Raw genomic sequence first — 27,034 nt, forward strand, 5'->3', positions numbered from 1 at the left:
TAGAGACCTCACCTAGATCTCCTCCAGTAGCCTAACTCCCTTTACAGAGTTCATCAGTTAAGGGACAGCAACCACTCGCCTCCAGCTCTTAGCCTAGAAGCTCTGGCCAGCACTTCAGAGGCTGCAGCTGGGGAACAAGAGACCAACCAGCTGCTCACAACAAAAGCAACCTTTTCAGCCCTCTAGGTTTTCTCCACTTACATAACTACAGCTCCTAAGGGTTTTGGGGAAGGTTCTGTTCAGTTGGGCCCTCACCTGTTGTCCAAAAACCTTTCCTGTGGGCACCAAAAATAGGTGTTCTTTTGGGGGCTGCTTCTTCTCACTTTTAGGTACTTCAGTTGATGGTCTGTCTTGAGCAGCAGCTGGAGAAAAAAGTAAAGGTTCTAAGTGACAAACTGCTGCCAACAGCCATAGTTCTATTTGTCACCTACTCAAAGAGGTGGAGAGACTCACCAACGATGTGGAACACACCGTCGTCGCTCCTCTTCAGCACAACATGCTCCATGGCCACAGTGATGGGGATGGGGCCTGGGGATGTTGGATAGATGGGGGGGATATCATCCTGTAGGAAAGAGGAACCATATGATGGCCCAGATAGCGCAGGGCAAGCGAGGTAACAACTCATGTTTCTGCCATTCAGTCTGAAGCAATTTTATGCCTCTGGTTCTTCCTATATTCTTGCAAGGTATGAGAGGCATAATTGAGTCCCATTCTACTGTCATTAGCAGAATTCCTTGTCTGACAAAGTTTAGGACAAAAACCTAAGCCCTCTCACCTTTAGGGTGATACTGGAGTTAAGGAGCTCAATCTGCATGGGGAATACTACTGGGACTTCCTCATCCTCCAAGAAGGGCCCCAGGCCATTGAGCACCGATGTGAGCAGCTCAAGGTCACAGCCTCGAAGTAGGAAGTGCAGGAAGCCATTTTGTGTGGCCAGTGGGGAATGAACAGCTGCATGAGGTCCCACCTCAAAGCGAAGGCCCACAGCTGGCCTAATGTTGTCAGTCTTCAAACTTGAAGATTCCTGAAAGTTGGAACCTTTGAAAAGAAACACGAGGAAAACATATTAATTAACACTGGAACTGTCATAAGCACCTTACATCCTTTACTATTCACAGCAACCCTATGCCAAAGGTGTTGGCTTCATTCCCATCTTACAGATGAATGAACTAAGCCACAGAGAATAGGTTTCCCAAGTTGCACAAATAGTAAGTAGCAAGGAAAAGATCTGAAGTCAGGTGGTCTGACTTCAAATACAGCTGATATTACAATGAGATTTTTCAGGGTCAAGCTTCCCCAAGTTCATCACTGTGCTGTTGCAGTAGAGTAAACAAGAATTGTGACTAGCCATATCATGTTTCTCCTCTGTAACACGCTTTATGTGAAATTTAAATCAAGAAAAATAATATTCACTCTGAACTAGATTGAAGGCATGAGGTGGTGGGGATAACAAGAGAACTCCAGGCTAACTCTTGCTTGCTTGCTAACTCTCCTCGAGATGGAAGAAAGGCAAAGGACCAAGAAAGAGCTGGCCTGAGCACTGGGTCAGGGCTAATGGGAAGCTCTTAAAACAGCACACTCAAATTTACTAAATGTGAAGTCTTGCTCTTTTAGTTTCTCACTGATAAAGCCAAGCAGAATCTTTGCTAATCTCTCCAAAACTCCATAAAAACAATCTCAGGTTTAGCCAAGGATATGGAACAATTTACATATTTATGAAACTGCAAATTGAGATAACTATTCTGAAAAACAATTTGGCATTATCTACTGAAGTTGGAGCTGCATCTACCCTAACGATCTAGAAATTATATACTCAGGAATAAAATCCTGCAAACACATACAAAGGACACATACAAGGATGTTCACAGTGACCCTACTTGAAATAGCAAAAAAATGGAAAACAGCCCAAATGGCTATTCAGAATAGACTGAAGATGTAAATAGGGAATGGGTACAAGGGATAACTGGAATGTGACTGAAATGTACTAAAATTTGGTTGTGATGCTGGTTATACAACTCCATAAATTTACTAAAATATATTGAAGTGTACAATTAAAAAGAGAATTTTGTACTACTCAAATTATACCTCAGTAAAGCTGTTTTTAAAAAGCAAAAGGGCTCAATGTGATGGCACATGCCTGTAATCCCAGCTACTCAGGAGGCTGAGGCAAAAGAATTTCAAGTTCAAGGCCAGAGATCCGATCAAAGTGAAAAATAAAGAAGGGCTGCGGTTTTAGCTCAGTGGTAGACCACCTCTAGGTTCAATTCCCAGTACTGGAAAGAGAAAGAGAGAGAGAGAGAGAGAGAGAGAGAGAGAGAGAGAGAGAGAGAGAGAGGGGGGGGGGGGGAGGAAAGGGTAGTATATCTATATAACAGGGTATTACATAGTAGTGAAAACGAATGAACTATTGCTAACTTAACAACACAGGATTTCAAGAATATTATATTTTATGAAAGGAAGAAGCAGGCAACAAAATAATACATGCCATGACTCCATTTAGAAAAACTCAAAAACCTGCAAAGCTAAATAATATATTGATACAAACTCATGTGGAAAAATTATAAAAGTAAAGCAAGAGAATGATAAACACAAATTTTAGGATAGTAATTACCTATGACAGGTGACAAGTGAGGGACAGTGGAAGAGGAAGATTTAGTAGAGGGGTTCCAGGACTTCAAAGGTAATGGTACTTTATTAAACTAGGTATGGGTGCACAGGTTCACTGTGTTGTTATTATTTTTATGCTTTACACATAAAGAGGCTTCATTTGGGTTTTTCCTCCCCTAATGGCTACAGAAGAAAAGGGCCAAGGGTGAGGCATTAGGGTAGCTGCCCAAAGAACACAGGACAGGTGCCAGTTAATCTCTGGTTGCCCTAGACAAAACTCACCAGCTCCCCTACAATGGCAGCCATCTTTACCTGGGCACTGTCCATGCAGGAACTGCCAGAGTCCCACGGTGCCCAGCTGCTGCAGGGTCAGTTCCTCTGCTTGCAAGGCTACAGTCAGGTCCTCACCACGTACCTCAATCCCGATAGACACTTCATTCACCTTCAGAACCAGAACTGAGACCTGTCAAATGAAATTCCCTTAGTCCTGCGTCCCACACTTCCAACTCAGAGCCTACCCATTACGCAGAAGAAAGTGGAGCAGCTAACCGAATGAAGGACGAGGTCCTCACCACTGGGTGACACTGAACTATTGGCCTCTGGGGAACGCTGGCCAAAATTATCCACGACAGGGCTCCCTTGAACAGCATTATCCAAGACACCTGGAAGAGATCCTGATGGAACAGATTCTGGACCAGACTCTGTATGACACAGATAACAAGAGAGTTCAAAAGTCAAAAATCCTGGTTAAATACAACTTTTAGAAACAATGGCAGGAGCTGTGATTGTGGCTCAGGGATAGAGCCCGTGCTAGCAAGTGTGAGGCACTGGGTTTGATCCTCGGTACCACATAAAAATAAATGAATACACTCAGCTGGTAGAGTGCTTGCCTCGTAAGCACAAGGCCCTGAGTTCGATCCCCAGTACCACAAAAAAAAAAAAAAAAAAAAGAATAAAATAAAGGTCTATGGACATCTAAAAAATTTTTAAAAAATGACAACTGTAAAAACAAAACAATTATGAATTTAAGAGACAACTGGAAATTTGGAGGCTAGATATTTGATGAATTTAAGGAATTATTGTTTATTTTCAAAAGCACAAAAATGGTTATTTGGTCTGAAGCAACCCATCCGTTGATAAATGACTGGATAAATAAAATGTGGTATATCCATATAATAGAACAGCCTTAAAAAGGAAGGAAATTCTGACATTCACTACAACAAAGAAGACTCTTGAGGACATAAATAGAATAAGTTAATCACAAAAAGGACAAATACTGTGTAACTCTACTAATATGAGGCACCTAAACTCCTCAGATTTATAGACAGAAAGTAGAATGGTGGATGCCACAGGTAGGAAGAAGGGGGAATGAGGAATAAATGTCTAATAAGTACAGAGTTTCAGTTGTGCAAGATAAAAAGTATTCTGGAAATTGATGGTGGTAACGGTTGCACAACAATGAGAATGTACTTAGTACCACGGAACTGTATGTTTATAGTTAAGACAGTAAACTTTAAGAATATTTTGCCACATTTTATGTGGTATTTTGCCATAATATTTTCAATGCATAAATTGAAAATGTTTATAGATTAAAAATTATATGTTTGGATTTGCTTCAAAATAATTTGGGATGAGCCAGGAGCAATGGTGTACACCTTTAATCACAGCTACCAGGGAGGCTGAGGCAGGATTCCAAGTTTAAGACCAGCCTCAACAACTTAGTGAGGCCCTAAAATAAAAAATAAAAGGGCTGGGAACATAGCTTAAGTGGCACAGTGCCTCTGGGTCTAATCCCCAGCACTGGAAAAGAAAATATGATAGAGGGAAACAGGCAGTAGTATATACTAAACTAGAATGGCCATGAGTTCTCAATGCTGAAGCAAGGTAATGGTCAGATGAGGGCTCAGTATTTTATTCTGTCTACTTTTATACACATTTAAGTTTTTCAAAATTAAAAATAATAAAACCAAAATAAACATGTGTATGCACAATCTACCTTAGGAAATGGTGCATTATCTTATTAAAACTACAATGAGGTCCCAAAGAACCAAAGGCCAAATGTTTTCTCTGATATGCAGATGATAATTCACAATAAGCGGGGGTGGGCTAGGGAAGAATAGAGGTACTATGGATTAGACAGAGGGGAGTGAAGGGCGGGGAAGGGGTGTGGGGGTAGGAATGAGAGTAGAATGAATCAAACATTATTACCCTATGTGCATGTATGATCACACGGCTGGTGTAACTCTACATCATGTATAACCAGAAGAATGAGAAGTTATACTCCATCTATGTATGATGTGTCAAAATACATTCTAATGTCATGTATAGCTAATTAGAACAGAAAAAAATGAAGAATTAGAAAAACACAAGGAGGTGTTACCTCACACCTGTCAGATGGCTATTATCAAAAAGATGAAAGAGCCAGGCAGAGTGGTGCACACCTGTAACTCCAGCAACTCAGGAGACTGAGGCAGCAGGATTCCAAGTTCAAGGCCAGCCTCGGCAATTTAGCAAGAAGTAAAAAACAAAAGAGGGCTCAATGGTAAAGCACTCCTGGGTTCAATCATGAGTACAAAAAAAAAAAAAAAAAGTGAAATAGTGGTATCCTGTTTGGTGGGAATGTAAATTAATACAGACATTATGGAAAACAGGATGGTGGTCCCTCAAAAAAACTAGACATGGAATTACCATACGATCCAGAAATACCACTTCTGGTATATAGCCAAAGGATTTGAAATCAGCATGTGGAAGATATATCTAAACTCCACGTTCACTGTAGTCCTACTCACAATAGCTAAGCTATAGAAGCAACCTATATGTGCACATAAATGAATAAAGAAAACATGGTATATATACACAATGGAATATTATTCAACTTCAAAAAAGAAGGAAATCCTGTCATTTGAGACAATGTGGATAAATCTGAAGAACATCAGCCTAAATGAAATGAGCCAAACACAGAAAGTCAAAACCCACATATTCTCACTTACATGTGTAATCTAAAACAATTTAATACATAGAATCAGAAAGCAGAATGGTGTCTACCAGAGGCTGGAGAGTAGAGGGAACAGAGAGATTTGGTCAAAGGATACAGTGTTTCGGTTAGACTAGAGGGAATAAATGTAAGTCTCTGAGATAATGTATGTTAGTTAACTTGATGCAAAATTTGAAGATGTGTACATCATACATCACTTTGTAGCCCATACATATGCAACTATAATTAGTCAATATCCAATAAAAAATAAAGGAAGAAATAATACATTCTCTCTAGATACTCCCCAAAGTCTCATGGAGGCATTTTAAGTCAATAAGCTAAGAACCAGTGTAACTTTTAGAGGAGGTAGATTTAATTCCTAAAAGTCACTCATTTTCTAAAGACGAAAAACTTCTAAATACTTTCCAACAATAAACTATATAGGCACAGTGGCACATGCTTGTAATCCCAGAGACTTGGGAGGCTGAGGCAGGAGGATTACAAATTCAAGGCTAGCCTTGGCAACTTAAAAAGACATTGTATCAAAATTAAAAAAATAAAAAGATATGGGGATATAGTTCAGTAGTAAAGCACTCTTTGGTTCAATCCCCAGTACTGAAGGAAAAAAAACATAACTCACACTGTTGATAAAAATACAGAACCACAAGTCTAGTAATTTACCCTTTGATTTGAATCTTTCTGTGACAAAGGTCAAGTATTAACCAATAACCTAGAAGATGAAGATATAAAGCCAGAGCCACAAATCTACTAATTTTTTTCTCTCTTTTTTGTTTTGATTGAGAAAATATTTGTATTATGAAATCCTGGCTCCTTTTGAATCCCATTGGCTTTAATACCAGCAGCAGAGAGAAGAAACCTTGCCAGACTTCAGCAACTTTGCTCCCACATACCTGACTCCAGGAGCATCACAAAGCTATCACTGCCATCACTGTCCACTGAAATTCGGTCTTCAGGGCCACTGTTATCCAATGAAACACCATCAAATGACTGCTGAGACACTGTCCTCTTCATGGAGAAAAATCGGAGTCGGGCAGCACCTCCACTCATAGGGGCTGCCATGCCCTCATCTGTCTTAGCCATGGGTTCCCTGTTTTAGAAAAATAAAAATAAAACCCACAAATGTGGTTCCAAAGATATTTGTTCCCACCCCAGCAATACGCTTCCCGTTTAGCTCAAACAGTTAATGTGAAGATAAAACTGGTACCATTTATTAGCTGCTATAAAGGGTGAAGTTATCTTTCAACCACTGGCCTTTCTGAATCATCTTATTCAGTACTTTTAGATGTGTAAACAGTCAATCAACATTAACTTTCAAGGTTATTCAGGGTCATCCCATACATAAGAGACTATCTACCTACCAAAATGGTGCCACCTGGAGCTACTTGCATTCATTCCACATGTCCTTACTGAACAACTTCTGTATGCAAGGCACCACAGCACTGGGCACAAGGTAGGAGTGTGGGGTGGACACATTGATGAATAAGACATCCCTTGTTCTCAAAGAATTTACCATCTATTAGAAGAGAGATTTATGCATATAAATTTTATAGGAATTGTCATACATGCCATAAGAGAGGGACAGAGACACAAGCCTAAGGCTAGACAATATTGAAGAGAAGGGATGAGAAGGGAATCAAGAATGGTTTTGTGGAAGGAGATGGCATTCTGAGGTGGGTCCTTGAAGGACTGTGAAAGAGAGAACAGGACACTCCTCCCCTTTATAGCACAAAGGTACAAAGTCAGAAGCAAAAATGAGACTAGGAAGTAGCTCAGCCTAGCTGCCAGGAGGTTTTGTTGCAGGGAGCAATGGAAGATAAAGCCAGAAAGGCATGGCAACTGAAAAGAAACAGTTAAAGACCCTTAATCTACCTCCCCAGTTTCCAGATGAAGAGTCTGACACAGTTTAAGATATTATTATTATCAGGTACCAGGGACTGAACCCAGGGGTATTTAACCATTGAGTCACATCCCTAGCCCTTTTAAAAAAAATATTTTTAGTTGTAGATGGCCACGATACCTTTATTTTATTTTATTATGTGGTGCTGAGGTTCAAACCAGTGCCTCACAAGTGCTAGGCAAGAGTACTACCACTGAGCTACAACTCCAGCCATCCAGCCCTTTTTACTTTTTATTTATTTATTTTTTTAACTTTGAGACAGGGTCTCATTAAAGTTGCTTAGGGCCTCTCTAAGTTGCTGAGGCAGGCCCAGAACTTGAGATCCTCCTGCCTCAGCTTTCTGAGTTGCTGGGATTATAGGCATGTGCTACCATGCTTAGCTAAAGGTATTATTAAGAAAAACCCCAAACCCTTAACTTCCCTGTAAGTGCTCTCTACTTTTCCACAAAAATTGCCACTTGAACTAAAGATTATATATGTCTCACAGCCATTTCAGTACATTGAACTTCACAGACATAGCATCCAGGCCAGTGAGAGCTGGATGGGTACTGGGTGACTCTCAAACTAACCTAAACACAGGCAAAGAAGAACCAAAGAGGGGCTGGGGAGATAGCTCAGTCGGTAGAGTGCTTGCCTTGCAAGCACAAGGCCCTGGGTTCGATCCCCAGCACCCAAAAAAAAAAGAAGAACCAAAGAAACTGTGAGGCAAAATGTCATCATACGCATTCTTTGTGAAAACGTGTCAAAAAGAGCATGACAGGCAGCATCTGGATGGCCAGGCACAACAGTGCACACCTGTAATCCCAGCAATTTGGAAGGCTGAGGCAGTAGGATCGCAAGTTCAAAGCCAGTCTCCACAAACAATCAAGGTCCTAACCAACTTAGAGAGACCCTGTCTCAAAGTGAAAAAATTAAAAATAAAAAGGAATAGGGATGTGCTCAATGGTTAAGCACCTCTGGGTTCAATCCCCAGTACCAAAAAAGCAGCAGTAGCAGCAGCACCCAGACTACTTCAGTTGACTTTCAGTTGAGTTTTCTAAGTAGTGCTCAGAGAGGTAAGATACCCTGTCTGCCAAGGAGAAAGGAAAATTTGAAGACATGGCAGAGGTGAACAAGGTCCATTATGAAAGAGAATTGAAATCCTACATCCCTCCTAAAGGGGAAACAAAAAAGAAGTTCAAAGATCCCAAGGCATCCAAGAGGACTCTATCAACCTTCTTGTTCTGTCTATCACCCCAAAATCCTGGCCTAACCATTGATGATGTTGCAAAGAAACTGGGAGAGATGTGGAATAACATTGCTGCAGATGACAAGCAAAAAGCAGCTGAGCTGAAGGAAAAACACACAAAGGATATTGCTGCTACCAAGCTACAGGAAAACTTGATGCGGCAGAAAAGGCAGCTGTCAAGGCTAAAAAAGAACAAGAAGATGAGGAAGATGGAGAAGATGATGATGATAAACAAGTTGATTCTAGAAGTTTTTTTTTTTTTTTCCTGGTCTATGAAGCATTTAACATCTGCCATACACAACTCACTCCTTTTAAAGAAAACAATTGCAGTGCAAGTATATAGTTAACATACTACCAAATGTGTCTTTAGGTGGCACTGTCTTGGTAATATTTCTAATAGCCGCTAACCTTGCCTGGTAAAATATGGGGGTTGTAAACTGGCATGGAAATTGAAAGCAGGTTTTTTGTTACACAGCACAAATTAGTTATATACGGGGACAATACCGTTTTTCATCTTCAATTGTCCCTGGTGCAGCTTATATGAAATATTTATTGTGTTAACTGAATACAACTTTATAACTGAAAAAAAAATGCAGTTGTTTTGTTGACATTCTGAATGCTTCCAAGTGACAGCAGGCGACAGAAATGGTAGACAGGGTCAGGCCCCCCCGCCCCCAAACTAAGAGTTTAAAAATGGAGTGGACAGCTAGTGATTGGTGACTCCACTGGAGCCTGAAGGTATGTACCTGAACCCTGAGCCAGTCCCTGAGGCAAAGCAGCACCGTGATCAATATCCTAGTGTAACTGGACTCAAAGATACGCTTCTTTAAAATCTCTAGCCTATGGTCTTCAAAGCCACATGACTCCCTTCTAACCTTAGTACATAAACCCCTAGACAACAGACATCCCTCACAACCCTCCTTGGAACATCCCCCATACAGGATCTGCTTTCTTTCTTTCTTTTCTTTTTTTTTTCCCTTTGGTACTGGGGATTGAACTCAGGGACTTAACCACTTAGTCACATCCCCAATCCTTTTTTTATTTTTAACTTTAAAAAAATTTAGTTGTAGATGGCCACAATACCTTTACTTTTTTTTTTTTTTTTTTTTTAATTTTCTTTATGTGGTACTGAGACTCAATCCCAGTGCCTCATACCTGCGAAGGCAAGTGGCCTTCCACTGAGCTACAACCATGCACTCCCAGGATTTTGGGGGGAGAGAGGGAGAGTGTGCCAGGGATTGAACTCAGAGGCACTTGACCACTGATCCACATCCCCAATCCTTTTTGTATTTTATTTAGAGACAGGGTCTCACTGAGTTACTTAGTGCCTCACCATTGCTGAGGCTGGCTTTGAACTCATGATTCTCCTGCCTCAGCCTCCCAAGCCACTGGGATTATAGGCACGTACCACCTTGCCCGGCCCCCGAGTCCTATTTGTATTTTATTTAGAGATAGGGTCTCATTGAGTTGCTTAGGACCTCGCTAAGTTGCTGAAGCTGGCCTTGAACTTGAGATCCTCCTTCCTCAGCCTCACAAGCTGCTGGGATTCAGCCTCCTGAACATCTGGGATTGCAGGTGTCCAACACTGCACCTGTCAAGAGCAGCGATCTCTATTTCCTCCTTTATTCTTCTTATCACCTATATCATCAATACAGTGAGCACAGATCACTCTTATAATTAAAAAAATAAAAATCAGGACAAAAATGATAATAACAGAGCCAGTCATGATGGCACACACCTGTAATCCCAGCAGCTTGAGAGGCTGAGATGGGAGGATCATGAGTTCAAAGCCAGCCTCAGTAATTTAGCAAGGTCCTAAGCAATTTAGAGACAGTGTCAAAACAGAATAAAAAGGGCTGGGGATGTGTCTCAGTGATTGAATGCATGCCCCTGAATTCAGTCCCCAGTACCAAAAAGAAAAAAGTGATCAGAATATGGACAACCTTGAAAGTATTTACATTTGTAGAATAAAAAAGAAAAGAGCAAAGACAAAAAGAATACTCTTCGCAGAAACGAGAGTAACCACACAGGGTTAAAAATGCTCAGAATGAGTTGACCAGCAATGTTAACTGCCACAGAGAAGTCCAGGAAAGGGTGGACTGAGAAAAGGCAATGGGTATGGACAGATGGGAAGCCACTTTTGGTTTCACAAGAGTTTTTATCACACATCTTCCTGTTAACATTTTCACCTTTTCCCCCACCTCCCTTATTCATCTCCATTTAGAACAGTCAGCACAAAGAGTAGTCTTTTCCCCACGCACAAGTTGTGTGATCTTGAGCAAGTTTTTTATTTTTAACCTTGTTGAGCCTCAGTTTCCTCATCTGTAAAATGGTGAGTGATATTAGTATCTGTCGTACAGGACTATTACACAAATTCAGTGGATTAATATTGTCTTTGGGACAATGTCTGACACACAAAAAGCCTCCATCTAATATTATTACAGCACTCATCCCTTTAAGTTTTCCTCTCTTCTTCCATCTGGGCTATCTAGCCTCACAGGAAGACACTCACCAGCAATGCTGAGAGACCCACATTAGGTAATTCACTTCGAAAAAAGTTCTAAAGCCACTGATTTTCATACCTTTGTCTCTAAACCACAAAAGATTTCTAGCAAAGACTTCCTTTAGTCTTCATTGTCTTTCCTAAATTCACAAGGAACCTATGGGAAAATTCATAATGCTTCTAATGACACATTTCCATGTTTTCTCTCTATTCTATCCCTAGCATTTAACCCAGAGCCTAGCACACAGTAAAAACTCAAAAAGAAGAACTTCAAAAGAAGAATTTGCTAATTTCTTCTCTATTACTCTGGCAGATGTTGTAAGGTATATCAGAAAGAGTGAGTCCAAAGCCCCAGTTTTTCTCTTACAAGACAGAGAATCCATGAGCTCATCCTCTCTTGAGCTTCAGTTTCCTCAGCTATAAACGGGATACAAATGTCTGTAGCTATCCTACTAGGCTGCTATAGGGGATCAAGTCAAACAAAAAATTATATGAAAGACCACTGAGAAGAATATTATATAGATACCAGCTATTGTTATTCTGATATGGCATATCTGTATCAATAATTATGAATTAATGAAAAAGAAGATAATCTGATTTTAGGCAGCAATAGCAATGACCTGAAAACTGCCCATTAAATAGGCCAAAGTATGCATTCTCCTGGACTATATGGGTGCTTCTAAATCTAAAATGCACACAACAGGAGGCCTTAAGCCCACTGGTCACAACTAGAGGAAGAGATGGAGTGACTGAAGGAGGCAGAGAAACACTCACTTGGTTGGGGGCAGGGACAGCATCTTGTGCATGGTGGAGGTCATTCGATCTCTGCCCAGACTGAAGGCATCCTTAGTTAGGGATACGGCTTCCTTGGTGAGGTCCATGGTAGCATGGAGAGCCTCCTTGGTGGCATCCTTGGTCATGTGAATAGCACTTGACAATTCTCCCTCAATGTTCTTCAAGGCAACAGGCTCACCCTGTCCATTTACAGCAGTATCCCTGCCAGCTGTAGACTTCAATACAGCTGGTGAGCTGGAGGTTTGAGCTCTGCTCAGTCTCTTGGCCTGGAGGGACTCAACTGCCTCGTGGCCTTTCCCTGCCAGCTGCTGCATAATTGGACCTGAGTCCTGCCATTCTCCATTGCTCTGAGGCCTCTCATGAGATGCATCCAGATTTTCAACACTACTATTCTCCAAGACTTTCTCGGGGCTTGCTGGGCCCTGGTCTGAGGAGGCATCAGACTTCAGTTCCCGATCCTCTGAAGGAGACAGCTCTGAATCTATGAGGCTTGTGGTATCTGAATCTGCAGAGTCAGCATTGACAGATCCAGAGGCAGGATGCATGAGCAGAGCCACTTCAGCACTGGGAAAGAGGACACCAATGCAAGCTGTCTGGTCCTGCAGGGGAGACCCTGTCATGGCCTCTGTATCCTTAGTCAGCTGCTCCTGAAGCTCCTGCAGCACCTCCTTGAGGCGAAGCAGAGCCAAGTACTGGTAGTGGTCAAGCCTCACACGGACATGGGCAGGGGAGTGTACAAGCACATGGACATCTGCTGCATCCTCCAGCTCTGTCATAGGCCCTTTGTTGTCCGCACCATCACTGCCTTCTTTCAGAATTTCCATGACTTCTGTAAGGCCTGACAAACTTTTCAAGTCATGCTCAGTCTTTGACCTCTGATGGGACACAGAATCAGAGATAAGGGCTTCAGAGTGAACAGGACTGCCGAAGCTGGCTGATGGTTTCAACCTTCCCTCTGAGGCCAAAAGGAGCCTTCTAGCCTGGGCTTGCTGCCAGCGGAGCGGTAGGCAGGCCCAAATAGACAAGGGGAAGGGGGCCACAAAATTCAAGGTATGGCCTTTGAAGTTCTCTGTTCCCTCAAAGTCCAAGGAGATATGGGTGAAGTGAATGGACCAGAGATCTTGGGAAGCCTTAGGCCTCTGGGGAGGAAGGGCACTAGACTGAGGAAGGCGGGACTCCATCTGGAAGGCATGATGCAAAAACAGCATGTGCAGAAGGCTAAAGCCACCAGGAACCTTGGGAAAGCGATCATAATTAGAATGGAAGAACTCAGCAGCAGCGAAACCCCGGAAGAGACTCTGGAGATCCTGACAGCTACATTGTGGGGCATAACGTGTATTGGTGGCAATCATGCCTGATGCAGAGAAGACAAGGGCCTGGGGACGATGCAACTTGGCCTGCTCTCTCTTCTCCAGAGGGAAGCTCACCTTCAGAGAGAAAATAAAACACAATTCAGAATGATGTTCTGAGAATCTCAACACCCCACCACTAATACACATGCCAAGGATCATTTTGGCTACAAAACTGTTTTTCTTACTTCCACGAAATGAACAGAAAACAACTATGGATTACAGCCATGAGGAAAATGCAGTTGTGGTTACCACAGAGGACAAATCCCTACTCTCTCCCTACCTTTAACCGAAAGGCATCCAATCGGATGTCTAGATGTTCATCTTTCTGCCTTGAATCTTCCAGTTTGTAAATAGCTTTGAACTGCTCCAAGCTATGGTATAAATCTAGGCAGAAGAGGTTTCCCCAGAGCAAGCTGACAGGATCCACAGTAAATGCCAGATCATTTAACTGAATGTAGAGGTTTGGACAGGGAACTGGAAAGGAGAGCAAAGAAGAATCATCACATATGAAGTGGCAGCTAGACCCTTAGTAGTTAATGTTTATCATCAAGAAAGCAAAGATACACATTTATGCAGGGCAGTTTTTAACAAAGTTATACAATATTAACTCAAACACCTAAAACTCCCAACAACGAGAAGACACATAGTGGCCCGAGACTGATAAAGGTGAAGAGCATGAGCTAGACAGAAGAAACAGCCTGTCCAGATGCTCACCTGGAAGCTCCTGATTATCTGGGAAATAATACTCTGTAAACTCAACATGAATGGCAGAGACCTGATTGGGTAGGCTGTGAAGTTTGCGACTGCAGGAAAGGAGTGTAGATGGCTTCTTACTTGGCTGTCCAGCTGTAGAAACCTAAGCAATCACAACTTACTGTTAGCATCAGTAGCAGTTCCCAGAATAGAATTCAATTTCCTCTGAAGAGCATACAGCCTGGACCATCCTTCCTAAGTCTGGCACAAGGAGCACAGTTCTATTCAAACCTATTCCAGGCATTCTCACAGCTGTCTTACACTATCCCCAAGTTGGTTTTTTCAGCAGGCAGTTGTAGTAGAGCATTCAGAGGAAAACTGGAAGAATTCCTAAGTCCCTTTCTCAGTAGCCATGCTCAAAAAGAAACAGACCCAACTGTCAGTCTACCCAGAATGGGGCAAACAGTCCCTAGACTCTACAACTTTGGTCACACTGTTCCAGTTGCTTTCAAAATGAACTGTCCGCCCCTTTCCAACCATGTTTCCCCATGTCCTCACCTGATGGATGTCCAGGTCATCTACTCGTACAACCATGCAGCTGGAGCGTAAGCGATTCCAAGCTGGAGGCCGAAAAGCAGCCTGTCGTCCCCCAGAGGGACACTTTTCAAGAGGGTTCTTTCGAGGACTAGAAAGAGAATCTAAATAAAAATAAGGAAGTGGGAAAGAGAATCAGATATAGTCAACTCTCATTATTAACAGAATTCAAAAAGTAAGTCGGGCATGGTGGTGCATGCCTGTGATCCCAGTGACTCAGGAGGCTGAGGCCCTAAGCAACTTAGCGAGACCCTGTCTCAAAATAAAAACTAAAAAGGGCTGGGGATATAACTCAGTGGTTAAGTACCCCTGGGTTAAATCCCCAATACCAAAAAAGAAAAGAAGAAAAGCAAAAATCTTAAGATGATTAATGCTATTAAGTAGGAAAGAGAGGGCAACACTGGATGGAACTCAAAAATGTTCTCCTTAAGATCAAGGTAACAGTGTTGTTTTTAGGGTTTTGTTTTTGTTTTTGCTGTTCTAGGGACTGAACCTAGGGGTGCTGCTCTATCACTGAGTTATATCTTCAGTCCTTTTTAGCATTGTTTTAAGACAGAGTCTCCCTAAGTTGCCCAGACTGTCCTCAAACTTGCAATCCCCCTGTCTCAGCCTCCTGAAATTAGAGGCATGTGTGACCACACCTAGAGATAACAGCTTTCTGAATAGAGATGATAACAACTTCTCTTTAACAGTACAGCTATCCCTGGGGACAAAGAAAGTCACTGATGTCGCTCCATGGGATATAGTTGAGTTAACTAGCTACTCCACTGCTCTATCTGTACCGGTTATTCCAAAATAAAAGGTTAAGAGGATAAGAACTGGAGTCTTCCAGTTTCTCACCTGCTTTCCTCCGGAAAGGAGAGTCTACTCCCAGGTGCCAGGGTGGTTTCAGACCAGTCTCTTCATGCCACTTCTCCATTTTACTCTGAAATTCTATCACCAGCTTCTGAGCCCAATGTCCTCGGGTCTCCATGGCCTCACAGTGTCGTACCCAATGTTTGCAGCTATCACCTGTGCAACAAAGAAGCAGAAAGATTTTAGCCCAAGACCATAATCCAATGTTTCAGTTTTCTTTTCCTGTCAGGAAAGTCACAATACCTGATCCCTCATCCCTGATCTACAATTCTGAGATAAGAAAAAATTAACCAGTGAGAGCTCCCAAGTTCATTTAGACTTCATATGTGATTTTTCCCTAAAGATTCCCAAAGGGCAGCTGTTGATTGCTGCCATCTTTAACTATGGATGACTGGAGAGGATCTAAACCTAGTGGAGATTTAGGCCCTAGGGTAGAATCAAAAGCAATGTCTCAAGCACTGCTCCACCCCCAACTTCCTCTCCTCAATCACTAAGCAGATCATCCAGGTTTCCAAAAGATGCCCTAACACCTCTGAGCATGTGCTGTAATCCTTGGAACCCTCTTGCTGGGCACTCAGGAATGAAACCAGGAATCTGTCCTCAAAATTTTGGGCCATGCTAGAATCGACCCCATTCAGATTTCTCCTAACCTGCCCAGTGGAAGGGGTAGTAGTCAAATGCCATCTTGCGGAAGGTAAGCTGCATGGCACCACCCATGAGTCTATTTGCAGAGACACCTATGAAAGAAAAATACAGGTGAATAGCACTGGAAGGAACAAAGAAACCTAACTACCACCTGAAGCACTTAGAAGTCCTCTGGAGCCACCTCCAAATCCCAGCTGGGAACACAGTGCAGCTGAAAGGACAAGATGCCAAGTGACTGCAGCCTTCTTCTTTTAAGCTGTAATAGCCCATGGACAAGCTCTAGAAGATTCAAAAATTAATTAAAAAAAAGTATATTCCACTGTCTCTAACTGGCTGCCAGATTTCCAGAAAAGCCAAAGAAATTAAAAAATTGATTCAGGAATTCCAATAATAGGTTTCCCATACACCCACTCCACAACTTGGACTGACTGATTCCCCCAACCCTAAAAATATTAGTCTTGCTGTCCTTCAACACAACATCGAAAAGTATAGCCAGATGCTCTCTCTGCCCACCCCACCCCCAAAAAACTACCCATATTGTTTCCTTTCACATCCTGGTCTCAGAGCTAAAGCTAGGATACTAAACAATCATTATATAATGTACATACAAAGTACCATGGAACACTAAAAACAATGCAAAAACAGGAACATTATAAAATATATTATATTGTAGGTAAACTGAATTTCTATCAGCAATTCGAAAATTACATTGTTTACCTTAAGAATTTGTTAAATTTTTACTAAATGAACTTTCCATGTTTCTATCTTATGTAAAAAACTGTAAAAGTAGGAACTATTTCTTCCACACATTATGTAGTCCATACTGTTGTGCGCTTCCACCCTGTCTCCTACTAGTGTATCTAGTCTTGCAACTACTAGGAGCTCAATAAATAAGAGGGAAGAAAATAAATGAATGAAAGGAACTACCATGCAATCTTTAGGTATAAGTCAGGGTATCTTCAACAACCAGGTCATTTCCATCTAATCTAGATTTTGCCACCCCAAGTACTGGACTAATCATCCTCCTACCAAATGAAACACCTACACCAGAATTTCTGTTTCTAGACCTTTTTTTTTTTTCCCCATAATGATCTCCCCCTACCAAGGTTTTTGTTTTTGTTTTTGTTTTGTTGGTTTGTTCATTTGTTTCTTTGTTGGTGCTGGAGATTGAACCAGGGATGCTTTACATTGAGTTATATCCCCAGCCCTTTTTACTTTATATTTTGAGACAAGGTCTTACTAGGTTGCTTAGGGCCTAAGTTGCTGAGGCTGGCCTTGAACTAGTTATCCTCCCGCCTCAGCCTCACACGTTGTTGGGATTACGGGCATGAACCACACCTAGACTAAGGAAACTTTTTACACATTTTTTTCTGAATTCTCCCTCCCTATGTAATTTTGATTCCATAGGTATCTATACACATATATATGTCTATAAACATTTATATATATGTATATATACATATGCTTTATCCATATAAAAAAATACAAAGCATTTTCTTTTTCAATCCAGGATAAAGAAACACAGAATAGGGGCTGGGGCTTTAGCCCAGTGGTAGAGTGCTTGCCTCACATGTGTGAAGCACTAGATACGATCCTCAGAACCACATAAAAATAAATAAATACATAAAGATATTGTGTCCATTTACAACTTAAAAAAAATTTTTAAAAGAAACAGAATAGTGGGCTGGGGAGATAGCTCAGCTGGTAGAGTGCTTGCCTCGCAAGCACAAGGCCCTGAGTTCGATCCCCAGTACCACAAAAAAAAAAAAAAAAGGAAACAGAATAATTGTTTTAAGCTAAATTAAATACTTCAAATATGTTAATGTTCAACTTAAATCTGTAACTGTGTTTGCTGATAACCTTAAATATGATTATTTATTTATATAAATGGTAATGTATCAAATTAGTTATGCAAATTAGCAACATATAAATATATAATAGCAATATAATAAAAATTTTAATTATTCAAAATAATTTCAGCAAAAGTGAAGATTTTAATTTCTTAAAATTATCTTTAGTGAATTTAATTTTTAACTTGTCCTTGATATAAGAAAATAACTTTTAAATTAGCACCAGAGATTCATTCAGATATTGTTAACATTTTTCCTTTGCAGCAATTGATTAAATTAATTAAAGGCCGAATAATTTTTGTAGAATTAAATAATAAAACAAACTACTTCATTTAATATTTTCATTTAATTCTCAAAGTTCAAATCACAAAGTGAGGGTCACAAATAAATAACACTAGTCAGCAGCCAATGGCAGCCAATAGGAACTTGCAGTCACCTCTTGCCATATGACTTTGAGATGGCACAGTGGAGCAAAACGCAGCCCTCTGGTCACAGCCATCTAACTGCCACAGTTTGTAGCATCATCTTCCATTCTGTAAACTATCCATGAACTCAAAGTCAAAGCTGCTCATGTGATGCCCAAGAAAGCCCAATGAGAGAAATTAAATACTAAGAAATAAAATTTTGTCAGGTAGGGTTAAGTTGTTTCTAAGATTTCCCTGACTCCTAAATCCAATTTTCAATGTCCATAACAAGCAAATATCAAGACAAAAAGTAGATTATGGTTGCTTAGGGCTGCAAAATGTCTAAAATTGATTATAGTGATGGAGCATAACCCTATGAATAAGAAGACTGGAAAACTATAATTTGCTGTATAATCTAAGAGGATGAATTTATGTTATGTGAATTATATCTCTTTTTACCTGGGGGGTGACTATGATCTCAACTAAAAATGCCTGACCTAGGTTTCTACAGGAAGAGACTTCAAAACCCAAGCTACCTCTGTTGGGTTGTCTAGAACTAAAAGAACAAAAAACTACATGGACTGAGCATATTGGAATAGGAAACAGAATTAAAATCAAATATAATTAATAATTACTATCATACCTAATATGTGAACACATAAATCATTCATAAGATATAATGATAAATAGTATACATAAATGATTAATAAAAACCCTTCAAGTCCATTGGGGTAGTACATGCTTTTGATCCCAATAACTCAGGAGGCTGAGGCAGAACTGAGAGTTCAAGCCCAGCCTGGGCAACACAGTGAAACCCAGTTTTAAAAAAAATTCTCCAGTGAGCTGATAGGAAGAGGAAATAGCCAGGTCTCAAGAAAAAGAAGCATCTTGGGCAATTCAGTAAGTCAGTCGGTCTGTGCATGTCTCTCTCTCTCTCTCTCTCTCTCTCTCTCTCTCTCTCTCTCTCTCTCTGTGTATATATATATATATATATACACACACACACACACACACACATATATATTTATTTATTTATTTATACTTCAAAAAAAAGAAAAAGAAAAAAATATTTATTTATTTATTTATTTATATAAAGTTGGGAGTGTAACTCCAATTAGAAGGCTTCCCTAGGATGAATGAGGCTGTGGGGTTCCATCCCCAGGAAAGCAGAGAGAGAGAGAGAGAAAGAGAGAGAGAGAGAGAGAAATTTTTTGGTTTATAGACTTTATCCTGAGGAAAAACAGTTAAAAAGAGGCAAGTGGTTTGCTCTCTTTTCCCAATCTACCACCAACCTGTAAAGCTGCTCCACTTTCATTTTAAGAAATAGTATTGGCAGGCAACTCCTACTGGGTCCCCTCTTGCCCTGAGGGAGCACTCTCTTTTCTTCAACTTGAATAAATACTACTCTTTTACTCTCCGTCTTCCTTGTCCATGGATTTCATTCTTTGGATTCACAAGACAAGAACCAGGAAAGGAGGGACTGGTAGATGGCTGGGGTCTGCTGCAATACTATAGCAGCAGAGGCTGGAAATCCTATTTCATCTTTTGGGGACTTGTCTGGGATAGGTTAGAAGGCATGATCCCTGTCCTACATACACCTTGTCCACAACACCAACCAACTGCCAGACACTATAAACCTCTGGAAAGTCCTGATGCACGAAATGCCCCAATTACAAATAGTCATACAGATGGAATTCAGAATGAAATTCCCATCTACTGGGTACCCTTAGATAGGCCTCTTAGGAGGACCTGACTGCCATTCCCTTTCAACACCCCTTTTTAATCTGTGGTAGCCAGAGTAGTCATTGCCCTTTTCCCTTAATGGTAGTCAGGGGCACTTCTTAGGGGGAAGTAAATAAAATAGGATAGCTAATAAAACAGGTTAAGGAAGCAGGCCCTATGATGGCTTCTCTAAATGTGAAGGCCATTCCACAAGATTAGCCTGTAGAAGTGTTACAAACATTTCAGTCAATTCCTTTGTTTCAGAGTGGCAAGAAAGGGAGGTGGGATAGATTTGAGTAAAGGTTACAGACTATAAGGCTAACCAATGGCTTTGGCATTTTTCCAATACCTGTTTAGCATAGATTTTGACCAATAGCTTTGGTACTTTTCCAAGACCTGATTAGCATAGAAATCTTGACCAATTCCCCTATCCATTAACTATATAAGCCCATAGATAGTACACGTAATCGGCAACCTGATTGGGTGCCCTCTTACCCTAAGGGATCTCTGTCTCTCTTCTTCTTACTTCAATAAATACTACCTTTTTACACTTCAAAAAAAGAAAGAAAGAAAAGAAACAGTGATGGCACTGGGGATATAGTTCAGTGGCAGAGAGCTTTCTTATGTGCAAGGACCTGGGTTCAAGTCTCAGCATCACAAAAAAAGAAAAAAGAAAAAAAAAAAGTGTCACCCCACCTCAAGTCAAATTGACCCAACAAGTTTGCCATCATTTCACCTCTAATAATAAGGGTTAGGTGAACATGTTAGTCAGCAGCAGCAGCACCCAGTTATAAGCTCCACTGGTGAAAAAGGCAATAGGTGCTGCCTTCAAATAGTTTCTACAGCAGCACTGTCCTAAAGAACTGTGTGTGATGATGGACATGTTCTATGGTTTATAGATAATATAAAGCACTTGGAATGTAGTTAGTGAAAATGATGAATTTTTATTTTAATTAAAATGAAAACAAGTTCTTAATTTAGTTAATTTCATTTGGCTACATGTGGCTAGTGACTATCATATTGGACAGAATTGTAGAGCAACAATGTATAATAGTAATATAATAAGTCACATAAGTAATTTTTTATATTTTCTAGTTACTGCATGAACAAAAAGGTTTAAAATGTGAAATTAATTTTTTGTGTGTGTGAAATTAATTTTAAAAAATATTTAAACCAATACACCCAAAATTTATTTTACACATTTCAATGTGTAATAATAATTACTGGCCATTTGCCTGCCTCTCGCCTATCCATTGCCTGCCTTACACCTATCCATCGCCCAACGCACAAGATTCACCTCCCGATCATCTGACAACAGTCAGCAAACTGATCGCTGACTGCCAGTGGAGCACAGCTGCCTGCTGTTGCCTGGAAGTTCACTGTTACAGTACCTGCAGGTTTGATTACACGTGACTGCCGCCATTTTGAGACAATAGCCAGGCCCCGTAGGACGCCTGGCTGGACTGACTGAGCCCCATCTCCAGGATCCCTCAGCCCAACCAATCACTCCCTGCCTCTGGGGCCCTCACATTGACTGACTGCTCCCTGCCGCCAGGACCCCCAGACCAACTGACTGCACCCTATCACCAGGACCCCAGACCAACTGATTGCAACCGGCCTCCAGGATCCCACAACCACACCAAACACACCCAACCTCCAGGACCCCTGCCTGACCAACCACATCCCGCCTACAGGACCTCCTGATGACCACAGCCACACCCTGAGCTGCAGCTCCCCATTTGCCAACACATTTCGAAGCCAGACTGGCCATCTTGGATAATTCTGGAAGCCATAGCTCCCATCTTTAGGTGGGGCAAATGCCATCCTGAGACGCCTGCTAGAGGCTTGAAGCTCATTGTCAGGTACCTCTCATGCATCAGGCTACTGAAGACTGGGAGGTTTGAATACTATATGACTGTTAGAGTGTAGATTTTCTTTTTTCTTCTTATTGAAAAAATTTAAGTTTTTATTTCTTTACTTTTCCTGTTCTCTTTTCCTTTTGTTTACCTGTTCCCTCAGAGTCTCTTTCTCCCTTTTTTGCATGCTAACATCCAATTTCTTTTGATTATACTCTCATCCTTTCTATTATCTAGAACTTCTGTATATTCTTTTCTTGTCCCATTAACAGTCACATTCTACATCCCTCTGCATCCTCTTTGTCCTCCATTTGAAACTGCAGGCCTTATTGCAAATCTGTTTGTTTTACTGAAGATAATATTTGAACTCATTCTGTTTATTATGACAATTTTGTTACTGTCCTCATAGGGGCTATTTGGTATAGGATTGCATAGTGTCTGAATTGAGCACTGCTAATATTGATCTCCCCTTAAAGAAAGGGTTTTGGAAACCTATAGGGCCACTATAAGCTTATAGGGGGAAATCTGCAATACCCCAGATCTGCACTGCTAGAGGGGAAGATACATGAACAACATGAAAAAACAAGGGAAGAAAATGATCCAAACAAATCTAGATTCTATATTAATAGAATTCAATGACAGTATGTTAGACGAAATGTCTGAAAAGGACTTCAGTTATACATGATTAAGATGATTTACAAAGCAAAGGATGAGATAAGAGAGCAAATGCAGGCAATGAACGATAATACCAATAAACTGAAAGAGCAACTGCAGGAAACAAAAGATCATTTCAACAAAGAGAGATTCTCAAAAAAAACCAAACGGAAATCCTTGAAATGAAGGAAACAATAAACCAAATAAAATACTCTATGGAAAGCATCACCAAAAAGCATCACCACTTGAAAGACAGAACCTCAGACAATGAAGACAAAATATTTAATCTTGAAAATAAAGTTGCCCAAACAGAGAAGATGGTAAGAAATCATGAACAGAATCTCCAAGAACTATGGGACATCATGAAAAGACCAAATTTAAGAATTATTGGGATTGAGGAAGGCACAGAGATACAAACCAAAGGAATGAACAACCTATTCAATGAAATAATATCAGAAAATTTCCCAAGCCTGAAGAATGAAATGGAAAATCAAATACAAGAGGCTTACAGAACACCAAATGCATAAAATCACAACAGATCCACACCAAGGCACATTATAATGAAAATACCTAACATTCAAAATAAAGATAGGATTTTGAAGACTTCGAGAGAAAAGCATCAGATTACATACAGGGGGAGACCAATACGGATAGCAGCCGACTTCTCAACCCAGACTCTAAAAGCTAGAAGGGCCTGGAACAACGTATTTCAAGTTCTGAAAGAACATGGTTGCCAACCAGGAATCCTATATCCAGCAAAACTAACCTTCAGATTTGAAGATGAAATAAAATCCTTCCATGATAAACAAAAGTTAAAAGAATTTACAAATAGAAAGCCTGCGCTACAGAAGGTTCTCAACAAAATATTCCAAGAGGAGGAAATGAAAAACAACAATGGAGGTCAGCAAAGGGAGGAACTACCTTAGAGAAAAACCACTCAAAGGAGAAACCAAGCCTTCAAAACCAAAAATAAGCCAAATGACTGGGAATACAAATCATATCTCAATAATAACCCTGAACGTTAATGGCCTAAACTCATCAATCAAAACACATAGATTGGCAGAATGGATTAAAAACAAAGACGCAACAATATGCTGCCTGCAAGAGACTCATCTCATAGAAAAAGATATCCACAGACTAAAGGTGAAAGGATGGGAAAAAACCTACCACGCACATGGACTCAGTAAAAAAGCAGGGGTTTCCATCCTTATATCAGATAAAGTGGACTTCAAGCCAAAGTTAGTCAGAAGGGATAAAGAAGAACACTTCATACTGCTTAAGGGAACCATAAAATCAGGAAGACATAACGATAGTAAATATTTACACCCCAAACAACGGTGCATCCCTGTACATCAAACAAATCCTTCTCAATTTCAGGAATCACATAGACCACAACACAATAATTCTGGGTGACTTCAATGCACCGCTGTCACCACTAGATAGATCTTCCAAACAAAAAACAAACAAAGAAACCACAGAATTCAATAACACAATCAATAACCTAGACTTAATAGACATATATAGAATATTCTATCAACGAGCGGATTCACTTTCTTCTCAGCAGTACATGGAACCTTCTCAAAAACAGATCATAAACTGTTATGCCACAAAGCAGCCCTTAGGAAATGCAAAAAAATAGAGATACTGCCTTGTGTTCTATCAGATCATAATGGACTGAGAATAGAAATCAATGACAAAATAAAAAACAGAAATTACTCCAACACCTGGAGACTAAATAATATGCTACTGAATGAAACATGGATAACAAAAAACAACAGGGAGGAGATAAAAAAATTCTTAGTCAATGAGAACAACAATACAACATACCAAAATCTCTGGGACACTATGAAAGCGATACTAGGAGGAAAATTCATTGCATGGAGCACATTCCAGAAAAGAATGAAAAGTCAACAACTAAATGACCTAACATTGCAGCTGAAAGCCCTAGAAAAAGAAGAACAGAATAACAGCTATAGTAGTAGAAGACAGGAAATAATTAAAATCAGAGCTGAAATCAATGAAATTGAAACAAAAGAAACAATTAAAAAAATTGACAAAACAAAAAGTTGGTTCTTTGAGAAAGTAAACAAAATAGACAAACCCTTAGCCACACTAACAAAGAGAAGGAGAGAGAAGACTCAAATTACTAAAATTTGTGATGAAAAAGGAAATATCACGACAGACACCACTGAGATACAGAACATAATGAGAAGCTACTTTGAAAATCTGTATTCCAACAAAATAGAAACTACTGAGGACATTGACAAATTTCTACAGACATATACTCCTCCCAAACTGAACCAGGAGGACATACACAATTTAAACAGATCAATATCAAGCAATGAACTAGAAGAAGCCATTAAAAATCTACCATCCAAGAAAAGCCCAGGACCAGACGGATTCTCAGCCGAGTTCTACAAGACCTTCAAAGAAGAACTCATTCCAATACTTCTCAAGGTATTCCAGGAAATAGAAAAGGAGGGTACCCTACCGAACTCATTCTATGAAGCTATCACCCTCATACCCAAACCAGGCAAAGACACATCAAGGAAAGAAAATTTTAGACCAATATCCTTGATGAATATAGATGCAAAGATCCTTAACAAAATACTGGCAAACCGTATCCAAAAACATATTAAGAAAATTGTGCACCACTATCAAGTGGGGTTCATCCCTGGAATTCAAGGATGGTTTAACACCCATAAATCAATAAAAGCAATCCATCATGTCAAAAGACTTAAGGCTAAGAATCATATGGTTATTTCAATTGACGCAGAAAAAGCGTTTGACAAAATACAACACCTCTTCATGCTCAAAACACTAGAAAAAATAGGGATAGTAGGAACATACCTGAACATTGTAAAGGCTATTTATGCTAAGCCCATGGCCAACATCATTCCTAATGGAGAAAAACTGAAACCATTCCCTTTAAAAATGGGAACAAGACAGGGACGCCCTCTTTCACCACTTCTATTCAACATTGTCCTCGAAACTCTAGCCAGAGCAATTACGCAGACCAAAGAAATTAAAGGGATACAAATAGGAGAAGAGGAACTTAAGCTGTCACTATTTGCTGATGACATGATTCTATATTTAGAGGATCCAAAAACCACCTCCAGAAAACTTATAGACCCCATCAATGAATTCAGCAAAATAGCAGGCTACAAAATAGCACGCATAAATCTAAAGCATTTTTATATGAAAGCAACAAAACAGCTGAAAGGGAAATGAGGAAAACAACTCCATTTACAATAGCCTCAAAAAAAAAATAAAATACTTGGGAAACAATCTAACCAAAGAGGTAAAAGATCTCTACAATGAAAACTACAAAACATTGAAGAAAGAAATTGAGGAAGACCTTAGATGATGGAAAGATCTTCCATGTTCTTGGATAGGCAGAATTAATATTGTCAAAATGGCCATACTACCAAAAGTGCTATACAGATTCAATGCAATTCCAATTAAAATCCCAATGACGTACCTTACAGAAATAGAGCAAGCAATCATGAAATTCATCTGGAAGAATAAGAAACCCAGAATAGCTAAAGCAATCCTTAGCAGGAAGAATGAAACAGGGGGTATCACAATACCAGAACTTCAACTATACTACAAAGCAATAGTAACAAAAATGGGATGGTATTGGCACCAAAATATACAGGTAGATCAATGGTACAGAACAGAGGACACAGACACAAACCCAAATAAATACAATTTTCTCATACTAGACAAAGGGGCCAAAAATATGCAATGGAGAAAAGACAGCCTGTTCAACAAATGGTGCTGGGAAAACTGGAAATCTATATGCAACAGAATGAAAATAAACCCATATCTCTCACCATGCACAAAAATCAACTCACAATGGATCAAGGACCTTGAAATCAGACCAGAGACCCTGCATCTTACAGAAGAAAAAGTAGGTCCAAATCTTCAACTTGTTGGCTTAGGATCTGACTTCCTTAACAGGACTCCCATAGCACAAGAAATAAAAGCAAGAATCAATAACTGGGACAGATTCAAACTAAATTGCTTTCTCTCAGCAAAGGAAACTATCAGCAATGCGAAGAGAGAACCTACAGAGTGGGAGAATATCTTTGCCACTCATACTTCAGATAGAGCACTAATTTCCAGAATATACAAAGAACTCAAAAAACTCTACACCAAGAATACAAGTAACCCAATCAACAAATGGGCTAAGGATATGAACAGACACTTCACAGAAGAAGATCTACAAGCAATCAACAAACATATGAAAAAATGTTCACCATCTTTAGTAATAAGAGAAATGCAAAGCAAAACTACACTAAGATTCCAACTCACCCCAATTAGAATGGCGATTACCAAGAATACAAGCAACAATAGGTGTTGGAGAGGATGTGGGGAAAAA

General features: G+C 40.1%; 1 protein-coding gene across 3 annotated transcripts in view; it reads right to left on the reverse strand.

Annotated features, from left to right (window-relative positions):
- Positions 1 to 27,034, reverse strand: part of Bltp3a (bridge-like lipid transfer protein family member 3A) — a 73,423-nt gene that overhangs the window by 4,634 nt on the left and 41,755 nt on the right. For 2 of the 3 annotated variants that reach the window (XM_047558570.1, XM_047558572.1), the window contains 12 exons: positions 16,170 to 16,256; positions 15,505 to 15,675; positions 14,629 to 14,768; positions 14,092 to 14,233; positions 13,658 to 13,851; positions 12,005 to 13,452; positions 6,493 to 6,689; positions 3,157 to 3,308; positions 2,920 to 3,070; positions 776 to 1,038; positions 454 to 562; positions 256 to 362 (listed from right to left, as the gene is read on the reverse strand). In XM_047558570.1, coding sequence (XP_047414526.1) covers positions 256 to 362; positions 454 to 562; positions 776 to 1,038; positions 2,920 to 3,070; positions 3,157 to 3,308; positions 6,493 to 6,689; positions 12,005 to 13,452; positions 13,658 to 13,851; positions 14,092 to 14,233; positions 14,629 to 14,768; positions 15,505 to 15,675; positions 16,170 to 16,256 — 3,161 coding nt within the window. The remainder of the gene's footprint in view (positions 1 to 255; positions 363 to 453; positions 563 to 775; positions 1,039 to 2,919; positions 3,071 to 3,156; positions 3,309 to 6,492; positions 6,690 to 12,004; positions 13,453 to 13,657; positions 13,852 to 14,091; positions 14,234 to 14,628; positions 14,769 to 15,504; positions 15,676 to 16,169; positions 16,257 to 27,034) is intronic. The other variant, XM_047558571.1, reaches the window with a different exon arrangement.

The sequence above is a fragment of the Sciurus carolinensis genome, chromosome 7 (assembly GCF_902686445.1).
Source record: "Sciurus carolinensis chromosome 7, mSciCar1.2, whole genome shotgun sequence".
Taxonomy (NCBI): domain Eukaryota; kingdom Metazoa; phylum Chordata; class Mammalia; order Rodentia; family Sciuridae; genus Sciurus; species Sciurus carolinensis.